The sequence below is a fragment of the Furipterus horrens genome, unplaced genomic scaffold, assembly GCF_987537825.1.
Source record: "Furipterus horrens unplaced genomic scaffold, mFurHor1.1.pri manual_scaffold_2, whole genome shotgun sequence".
NCBI classification, from domain to species: Eukaryota; Metazoa; Chordata; class Mammalia; order Chiroptera; family Furipteridae; genus Furipterus; species Furipterus horrens.
In genome coordinates, this window is record NW_028327172.1 from 31,924,612 (window position 1) to 31,935,491 (window position 10,880).

The 10,880-nt window shown below is 43.1% G+C and overlaps 1 protein-coding gene across 1 annotated transcript; it reads left to right on the forward strand.

Moving 5' to 3' along the window:
• Positions 1–463: 463 nt before the first annotated feature.
• On the forward strand, positions 464–3,721 carry LOC150018090 (mas-related G protein-coupled receptor member X2-like). Its single transcript, XM_090267631.1, has 2 exons — positions 464–566; positions 2,572–3,721. The coding sequence occupies exons 1-2, from the start codon at positions 556–558 to the stop codon at positions 3,575–3,577; spliced, it is 1,017 nt and encodes a 338-aa protein (XP_090123757.1). The 5' UTR covers positions 464–555; the 3' UTR covers positions 3,578–3,721.
• The last annotated feature ends 7,159 nt before the right edge of the window (positions 3,722–10,880 follow it).

The following is a 10,880-nucleotide window of genomic DNA, read 5'->3' on the forward strand; positions in this document are numbered from 1 at the left end:
CAAAGGGTCAAAAATAGGAACTGTAAACATCAGATGCTATTGGAGAACAAGATTAGAAGAGGCTTTACATTTCATTTTATACATTTTAGTGTCCTATGAAATACACTAATGTGCATACAATACTTCTATTAGTAAATGAAAAAGGTCAAAAAAGCCAGGCCATTCAGGGCCCTGAATGCTAAGCAAACTCTCTCCAGCTTGGGAGCTCACACTGCTCGGTGGGCGGGATTTCTGCACAGGCTCACCCTGGGCAGCAACAGGCTCCAGGGCAGCCAGTCCTCACAGGGAGGGGCGCCGGAATGGGTAAAATGGAGAGAGGAAGAGATAAGTCACTGGAGTTGAGGCAAATGAGAAAGATCTTGTGATGTCCTTGTATCACATCTAAAGAATCACAGTGTCCCTGGTGCAGGAAATCACAGGACTCTCCAGTATCTTGATAGCCTCTCCTGGTCTTTATGCTTCATTCTTGCTCCTGCAGGCACCTTCTATCCAGAAGCTGGTTTTCTACACTCCTTTGGAGCTCTTCCTTTTCTACTCTCCGCCTTCAAGCAGAAGATGGTGCTAAGGTAAGTCAGCTCAGCACTGTTTTCTTTCAAAGGCAGTATTGTTCTGTCCCTCTGGGTCCACTTGCTCATTATTGCACTGGGTGGGACATGCAGAGAACCAAGGGCATCCATCAGCGAGAGTCCAGAGCCAGGAAGTTCACTCACAGATGCTTTGGGTGCTGCTAACGTAAACTGTGGGAGATACACACAGGACCAACCATGTCCCCTCTGTTTCTCAGACATTGCTTTCAAACCTAAATTGTTTTTAATAACCTCAAGTTTCACAGATTAGCTTGCTGTTCATTGAACTGTTTCTTTATTTGTTTGTTACATGTTTGCGTCTGGCTTGTCCCAGCAAAATAAAAATAAAAATAAAACAGGACACAAACGAATGAGGTAATTGCAGAGAATTAACAAAGAAACTGTGTACAAATTTTGGGCAGACTAAGGGAAATGGAGAAAAGACATTGAAGCCCACCAAGGAAAGTCTTAATAAGGAGCTGCTACCAACTTAAGGCTTAAAGGGGAAAAGGGAGAAAAAGTTTTCCTGACTCAGGAGGCTGTGACTATACTATGGTTGTGACTATGACAGCAGGAAAGGGCCAAACTGGGCCATGTCCTTAGATAGAGTAACACCGGCATGGCCAACTGACAGCCTGACAGCAGAGAGCCAGGGAGTTATAATCCCCAACACCCTCCTCCTGCCCTCCAATCATTTGTCAGTGTCTCCCTTTCCTGAGAGCAGCCAGGAGACAGAGGGAGAGGGAGCCCATCACAGAGGCACACAGACGTCTCCTCCTGGGATGCAGAGGAGGGTAGAGAAAATGGGAATTAGATTTGGTGGAAAATGGAGAAAATCCATTTCTTCTTCTAGCCTTTCTACAATTGGTTTTCCTTGGACGCTCTCTCTCTTAATGTGAGTAGATCGAAATCACATTGTATCTCCTGACTTTGTTTATTTGACTCTTAGCACCTCTTTATCTGATATCACTTATTTTTTCAGAATAAGTCCTCACTATCATCATAAATTCATAGAGGATAGAATATATTTTTAATAGTTTTTTTTAATTAACAAACTTCTATTTTATTTTACTTGTTTTAAGAGAGAGAGGAAAGGAGAAAGAGAGGGAGGGAGAGAAACATCAATGTGTGGTTGCCTCTTACGCGCCCCCAACTGGGGACCTGGCGTGCAACCTAGGCATGTGCCCTGACTGGAAATTGAACCAGCAATACTTGGTTCACCGGCTGACACTCAATCCACTGAGCCACAGAAGCCATAGCTGAGGATAGAATATATTTTTAAGGTGAGAGTACACTGTTATTGATAAGTAGTTTATGTTTATTAATTTGGTGGCTCTAGAAAGAAACCCATTAGAAGAGTGTGCTAAACTGTGTCCCATATCCAGTTAGGCACTGGGTAAACACTAGTGGGCAGGACATACTTATGTCCTGTCCTCATAAAACTGACACAGTAGGGCATTTCTAGTACAGGAGACCAGGCCATAGTCACACTTCTCATAGCAGAATGTTGCATTACCTGCATGACCCTAAATCATGGTCTCCTTTCTCTAAGGTGGATGGACCACTCTCAAATGTTGGGATAGCTCAGAGGTCATGTCTGGGGTTTTCAACTTCCAGCCCTTTAAAGGAAATCTCAGTCTCAGAGCACAAGTAACTATGCTAAGATCAGAGTCCTATTATCATCCACATACCTGTGCAGACTTTTCTCCTCCTGCCTCCTGCAGACATGACATAACCTAGAATTGTGACTGGAGACGTTTGGATTATAGAATATTCCAATGTCAGTAGAGTGGCCATGCAGCAACAGAGAGCCCAGGCTTTAGGGTCAATGTGAACTAAATTTAAATCCTGGTTCCAGGACTCCAAGGTTGTGATCTTTTGTATCTTAATCTCTGCAGGCCTCTATTTCCCTACTATGTAACACAGACAGTAATTCCCATGTAGCAGGGTGGCCATGTGACTCAGTTATCATGCACTAGGTGCTCAAGTCTTCTTTCCGTTCCAGTGGCACCCATGGAGGGTTTCTGAGCATGAATCCAGCTGTCACAGCCTGGAACACAGAACTCACACCAACAAACAGAAGTGAACAGCACCTTCTGCCAACTTTTGGAATGGAGAGCATAATCCTCATCTTACTCACACTCATCTTTTCCCTGGTGGGGCTGGCAGGTAACGCTGTTGTGCTCTGGCTCCTGAGCTTCCACATGAGGAGAAACGCCTTCTCCATCTACATCCTCAACCTGGCGGGAGCCGACTTCCTCTTCCTCTGCTGTCCTATTCTACTTGTTCTTACGGCACTCTGTTTTGACACCGAAATCATCCTGCACATTTACAGCCATGTGTCATTCTGTGCCTACATTACAGGCCTGAGCTTTCTCAGCACCATCAGCACAGAGCGCTGTCTCTCTGTCCTGTGGCCCATCTGGTACCGCTGCCGCCGCCCCAGACATGTGTCTGCTGTCATGTGTGCCCTGCCCTGGACCATGTCCCTGTTGCTGAGCATCCTGAAAGGGAACTACTGCGGCTTCCTGATGAGTGATCATGACCAAACTTCGTGTCAAGCATTTGATTTCATCATTGTTGCTTGGCTGATTTTGCTATTTGTGCTTCTCTCTGGGTCCAGCCTGGCCCTGCTGACCAGACTGCTGTGTGGCTCCCAGCGGGCGCAGCCCACCAGGTTATATGTGACCATCATGCTCACGGTGCTGGTCTTCCTCCTCTGTGGCCTGCCCTTGGGCATCAGCCAGTTCCTCTTAGTCTGGCTTCTAAAAGATATTATGGTCTTCCTTCCTCTTTACATGACTTTTTTTCTTCTGTCCACTGTCAACAGCTGTGCCAACCCCATCATTTACTTCTTCGTTGGCTCCTTTAGGCAGCGATGGTGGAAGCGGCGTCAGACCCTGAGGCAAGTTCTCCAGAGGGCTCTGCAGGACACTCCTGAGGAGGGTGAACACGGAGGAAGCCTTCCTCAGGAAGCCCTGGAGATGTCAGGGAGCAGATTGGGGCAGTGATGGAGAGCCTCTGCCCTGATCGGTCAGAAGTGGAATGAGACTCAATGCTGCCCCACCAGGCTTGGAAATTATCTAGTCTTCTCTCAGCCTCATGCCTCAGAATGCTTCAGTTATTCCCCAATGCTTCAAGTAGGTTATTTTAAATCTGGGTTTTCTAGTTTTTCTCAGAAAGAACATTAGTTCGAAAGTTATACCTCTCCAGCTTTCTGGACATTACCAATAAATTTCTCATGTAATCTTACTATGAATCTCTTTATTGAATCTTTTTTCTTTATAGTTTTAATGGTAATGGAAGAATCCTTGTTCAAAACCATGAACCCTTGTTCAGAATTGTTTTTTACCTGATCAGATAGGAAAAATAGATGCCTTTTTTTTTTCTCAGAATATATAGTCCCTTAAGATTCATGTTTAATCCTGTGATGGAGGCATTCTACAAGTAAAAAGCTTGAATAAATGAGTTGGCTTACTGCTAAACTCATTTGGATTCCTTGGGAAAATGGTATTCCTAGAGAGAGACTATTTCCCTGCATAAGAATAGTCCAAATTAGGCTCATGAAAAGTCCTCTGGTGGCAATTGTCCGCAGCACAGTGACAAGTTGGTCTTGGGTTGTAGTAAAGAAAACCATGGCCTTTCCCTTTAAGAAATGATGAATTGTTTACAGTTCTCACCTCAACCAGTGTAGACTCTAGAACTATGTCCTACCAATTCCAATTTGGCCATTGAAACCTCAGTGTTGATTTTAAAATAGAAATCTTGAAAGCCATTTATTATTAACACAGAGATACTAGTTTTTGGAACACACTGTAAGCCTCAGGATTTTGTACCAACTTTTCTGGCTATGACTTTTAGTCAGGAGACACCACAGGTAGCTATGAAAAATGATACTAACTACAGTTTTCACTTTCTCAGACCAAATAATCCATCAGAGCTAGGTTGCCTACCCCTTGATTCAATGCTCTTCCCTGTATAGCCCTTGACTGATGTTGCATTCTACATGTACCCCTTCATTTCCAAAGGGGGGAGTGGAACTTGGTTGTAGGTAAGGTCTTCCTCAGCTCAACTGCAGGGTGGTGGAAGAGGGCAGGGAAACAGCACATGTGGCCTGTGCACCAGGCAAGGGACTTTGATGTGATGCCACCAACTTAGACTGAGGGTTCTTAGGAGATTCAGCCCTGTGAGTCTTACGATTCTTTCAATCGTACAGCTTTGAGGAATCCTTTAGGGAAAATTGCCTCATTTTTGAAACAAAGACTGTTGGGTTTCACCTGGGAAACTGGTTAATTTGATATCAGTGACATTCCTTGTCATCTTGGCTGCACTCTGACATATGCAATTCATGGAAACACTTTTCAAGAAGAGTGCCTGCAGGTGCTTAGATCACAGCCATTGGCCCACTACCTGTGTCCAAACCCTGTGTTCCAGCAGAGGAAGTCCTGCCTCTACCTAGCCCACTTGAGCATCCAGAAATCCTGGCATATGCAGGAGTGCAGAACTTGCCAGTGCTAACTTTGAAGTACTGCACCTGGATTCAGGGAACCCAATCTCATGAGGACTCCATCAGCAACCTAGGTCACAAAGCCCAGTCTAGGCAATCAAAGCAGATAGTGAGATTATGAGATTGCCCTGGTCTGAATCATATGCCATTTGTGGTCAGGTACCAATTTTCAGAATAAGGTGGTAGGGTTTGACATTACCAGAGATGGTGACTGGAGGTAACCTTTGTTGCAAGTCAGGCAGCCTCAGAAGTTTGTGTGTTTACACCTGACTATAATAATGAGCATATACTCTTCTCACCTGAACCTATATTTTGCAGCTACCTGGAATTCAGAGAGGTTGCCTGATGCTCTTTCTGTGTGACAGTAAAATAGGTATTGGGCACCCATACTTTCAATGTTATTAAAATAGATAAGATTTCATTTCTATTCTCCAAAAGCTTATAGTAGAGTGTGGAAGAAGAGATCTCCTTACATATGCCTATCATATTGGTAAATTACTTCTGAATCCTTCCAGGATGCAAACTCATAGGTGGGAGTAGAGAGGGGGAATGTCTCATTGCTAAGTGTGTATGTCATGGCAAGTGGATCAGGAAAGACCTCTTGAAATACTTGGAATTTGAACAGATGCTTCAACATTTGCCAAGCAAGTACCCTGTGTCACTTTGGGCAGCCACACCAATATTCTGAGACAGCAAGGAAAGATAAAGAGGAACTGAACAAATGAAAATGGGAGAAGAGACAATTCACAGTAGCATTGTTAATAAAAGTACAGAGAACTTCTGGCCAAGATGGAGGCGTAGACAGACACGCTGAACCTCCCTCCACAACTAAGAAGGTATACAACTACCTCAAAGCTAGAAACAGCCAGAAGTTCCAGAAAATCAAACTGCAGGGAAGTACAGCAAACAAAGTTATAAAGAAGAAATACTCATCCAGACAGGTAGAAGGGGCGGAGTCAGGGCAGAGGGGACACTGTGTGGTGGTGGCAATAGCGGCAGCAGCAGTGACAGAGGCAGGCTGGCAGAAAGCATAGTCACACATTTTAAAAAGTCAGGAGGGATACCTGGGGAACATTTCCAGTTCCTCACCGGACCTAGCAGCTCACAGTCCCAGCACTGGGGAAAATCAAGCCTCATTGCTTCTGACTGTGCAGACCAGTGGGGGTTGGGATGGAGACAGAAACTGCCGGTCTCTCAGCAGAGTCTGCTTGTTTAAAGGGTCCCCATGATCCTAGAATGTCTGCAACCCACCCACTCCAGGAACAATGGCCAGGGCAGCAGCTGGCTGGGCGCCAGTCTGGCGTGGAAGTGGGAGAGGTGCCTGAAAAGGGATGAGTTCTGGGCAGGTGGCATTGTTCCCTCTCGGACCCCTCCCCCACATACAGCACCACAACGTGGTGAAACAGGTCGCCCTGTACTGACGAATCCCTAAGGCTCTGCCACTTACAATGTAACAGGAGCGACAGCTCTACCTGGGACGCAGAGGCAAACAAACACAGGAGCCTGTCAGAATGAGGAGACAGAGAAGTATGGCCCAAAAGGGGAAACAGATCAAGGTTCCAGTGGGAGAACTAAGTGGCAAGGAAATAGCCAACCTAACAGATGCAGAATTCAAAATACTAGCGATAAAGATGCTCACAGGCTAGACAGATATGCTTAAGTATGGCAAACGCATAAGAGAAATGAAGGCTATGCTAAATGAAATGATGGAAAATCCACGCAAAACAAATGGTGAAGGGAAGAAAACTGGGGTTCATATCAATGATTTGGAACATAAGGAAGAAAAAAACAGTCAACCAGTGCAGAATGAAGAAGCAATAATTGAAAAAAATGAGGAAAACTTCACAAATTTGTGAAGGAGATAGACATACAGGTCCACGAAGCATAGAGGGTCCTGGGCAAGCTGGACCCAGAGGGGACCACACCAGGATGCATCATGATTGAGATGCCAAAGAGGAAAGATAAAGAGGGAGTCCAGGGGGCAGCAAGAGAGAGGCAGAGAGTTGCCTACAGGAGGGTGCTTATAGGACTATCAGCTGATTTCTCAGAGGACACTGCAGGCAGGAAGGGACTGGCAAGCAGTATTCAATGTGATGAAAGGCAACCAGCAACCAGGATTACTCTATCCAGCAAAGCTATCATTTGGAGTGGAAGAGCAGATAAAGTGCTTCCCAGACAGATAAAACTAAAGGAGTTCATCATCACCAAGCCATTATTATATGAAATGTCAAAGTGACTTACTTCAGAAAAAGAAGATCAAAACTATGAACACTGAAATGATAACAAACTCACAACTATCGACAACTGAATCTAAAAAATAAAAACAAAATCCAACTAAGCAAACCAAATAGGAACAGAATCATAGGTATGGGGATCATTTGGAGGGTTATCAGCTGGGAGAGGGAAAGGGGAGAAATGGGGAAATGATGCAGGGATTAAGAAGCATAATTGGTTGGTACAAAATAGACCAGGGGAAGTTAAGAATAATATAGGAAAGGGTGAAGCCAAAGAACTTATATGCACAACCCATGGACATGAACTAAGGGGAGTGGGATTGCTGGAGGAAAGGGCGGTACTGGGCAGAGGGGAGCACAGGGGGAAAAAATTGGAACTACAGTAACAACATAATCAATAAAATATACTTAAAATAAAATAAAAGTACAAGTGTTGTTTAGAAAATGGTGATCAAGCCTTAGCTGGTGTAGTTTAGTTGTTTGGAGCATCGTCCCATACACGAAAATGTTGGGCATTCAATTCCTGGTCAGGGCACATACTAGGTTGTGGGTTCTATCCGCAATCAGAGTGTGTATGGGAGGCAACCAATCAATGTTTCCCATATCAATGTTTTTTCATCTCTCTCTCTCTCACTCCTCTTCCTCTCTCTCTAAAAGCAATGAAAAAATGTCCTCAGATGAGGAATAAATTTTTTTATTAATAAAACAATGAGAAACTGATGATCAGTATGCAAATAAGCTTCATTTCCTGTGACAATCCCAATATATGGTCATGGTTGCTAGGTCCCCCTTAAGAAGGATCATAGGTTGAATTGTGGTGAGCAATGAGCAATTTCCATCGCGACCTTGAAGTGACAGAGGTTCGCATAAGGTTTCTAGAATGAGCTGGAGTCAACTCTACAATACTGTCAAGACACACAAAGTCTGCAAGGTCACCAAAGCAGGACAAGCAAAAGAGGAAATTCCTGACCTCCCGACACTTACTCTGAGCTACACCCAACTCAATAGGATGAGAAACCACAGCTACAAACAACAAACAGGTGGAACAAGGACAAGGGTGAGGGGGTGGGGGGAAGGAGAAACAAAAGAGTGCATCTTCTTCTGGGTTAAAGTCTTTTTGCCTGCAAAAGTCCACATTGGGTGCAAGAGAGATGGTTGATCTTTAAATTAAACTCAATGTTTTATGCCTCACATAAAAATTCAACTCCAATTGTTTATAGCTTTGATATAGATGATGACTTAAGACTTGCTAACCCTTTATTGGAAATCTCGTATTTAAATTATGCACATCTCCTACCTCTTTCGAAATGTAATATCTATAGTATCTTGATGTTTAGATCCAACTATTTTTAACATCCTGTTACACGAATGGGAGAATAATGCATATCAACATCAGGTTCTCTGATGAGATCTGTGAGTGAAAGTTGAGGCTTTAGTTCTTTCTGTAAAATTTTATTTATTCATTTTTAAAGACAGACAAGAAGCAAATATGTCAAAATTTTAATATATGCTTAATTTTAATTATGGTTGTGTGAATGCTTATTATATTGTCTCTTGGCCTGCGGGCTTGGTTCACACACTTCTTTCCAGCATAAACCATGTCCTCATTCTTTTTTTTTTTTTAATAATTTATTTATTTGTTTGTTTATTTTATTTTTAGAGAGAGGGGAAAGAAGAACAAGAGGGAGAGAAACATCACTGTGTGGTTGCCTCTCACTTGTGCCCCCAACTGGAGACCTGACGTGCAACCTAGTAATGTGCCCTGACTGGGAATCTAACCAGCGACACTTGGCTTGCAGGCCGATGCTCAATCCACTGAGCCAGAGCAGCCAGGGGAACCATGTCCTCATTTGTGGTTAGTGCAATATCCATGTAGGTAGTCAATCCAACAATTAATTATAGACCTGCAAGGAGCTGCAAAATCAGTGCAGAGAGTTCCTGTATGCCCATCACCCAGTGTCTGTCAATGGTGACATCTTACACAAATATAGAACATTATGAAAATCAAGAAAATGACCTGAGTAGAATCCAGTTGTCTACACTATACATCTTACTCAGATCTCACCTGTTTTTGCATGCATTCATTTTTATTGTATATAATTCTAGAACATTTTTTCATATGCATTGACTCATGTAATTACAGCCATATTCAGGATATGAAACTGTTTCTTTATCACAAAAGAACCCCCTTGGACAATCTTTTGTAGACATACCCAACCTGGACTCATTGCAAACCCCTGGCAACCACTGACCTCTTCTCCATCTCTACAATATTGTCATTTCAAAATGTTGTATAAATGGAATCATACAGTATTTGGCCTTTTCAGTTTGACTTTTTTCATTCAGCTCAGTGATCTCGACATCTGCCCAGTTGTTGCATGTATCAATAGTTTGTTGTTGATGTTTTTTTGAATTGCTATGTTGTATTCTATGGTATGGCTGTACCGCCTTTTATTTCACCGTTCACAAGTGGAAAGACATTTGGTTTTTTCCAGTTTATTATAAATAAAGCTGCTGTGAATATTTGTATAGAGGTTTTCATGTGAATGTAAGTTTGCCATCCTCTAAAATAAGTGCCAGGAGTAGATTGCAGGTTTGTATGGTAAGTGTATGTTCAACCTTTTTTTTTAATAGAAAATGCAAACTGTTTTCCAGCATGGCTGTACCATTTTATTTTCCTGCCGGCAATGTATAGAAGATCCAGTTTTTCTAAAGCCTTGCCAATATTTGAAATCATTGGTATTTTTTTATACTAAGCCATTCATAGAAGTATATACTGCTATCTCATCATGGTTTTCATTCTGTATTTCCTTAATGGCTAGAGATGGGGAGCTCCTCTCCATTCCTTTCCCCTTCTCTATTTCTATCTCCATCTCTGTCTCTCTCTCTCTCTCTCTCTCCTCCAACTCCTCCCCATCCCTCCCCTTCTTTATGTCTATCTTTATCTCTATCTCCATATCTTACTCTCCTCTTCCTCCTCTCCCTCTCTCCCTCCTCTTCTTTCATCTTTTTATATCTCTATTTTCCTTTTCTTGGTTATATTGTTAAATATATATGCCTTGTTTAAAATTTTAGTTTTGAAAATGCAATACATTCACGGGTTTAAAAAATGAATGTGGTTACACTGTAAGGCTGCTGCTTCTCTGATTCTAGAACTCAAAGTCTGAAGGGCAAACAAGAACCCAGGAGCATGAGTTAAAACCCAAGATAAATGAGCAGAATTTATGCCAGTCTCTCTCAGTGCCTGCATTTTTATGCTATGAGAGTTCTTCAGGAGAAGTTGGTTGCCTTCTTCATGGAGCTAAACACATGCCTTGTCCAGAGTCAGAGACACTGAAGGAGGATCCGAAGGAGGGTGGAGCCGCTGCAGACCCAGCTGCTGCCTCATCCCAATGCGATGAGCGTGCACCTGGTGCCCTGCACTCATCTTTCATGCATAAAAACAATATGGCTGCTGCTTCACTTCCAACCACTAATCTTGTGCAAATTGTCTCTTGATGTCCACCTTAACCAGAAACATACATGGAAAGAAAAGGAATTCTAGGAAACATAGTTCAACCTAGCCAAGTTGAC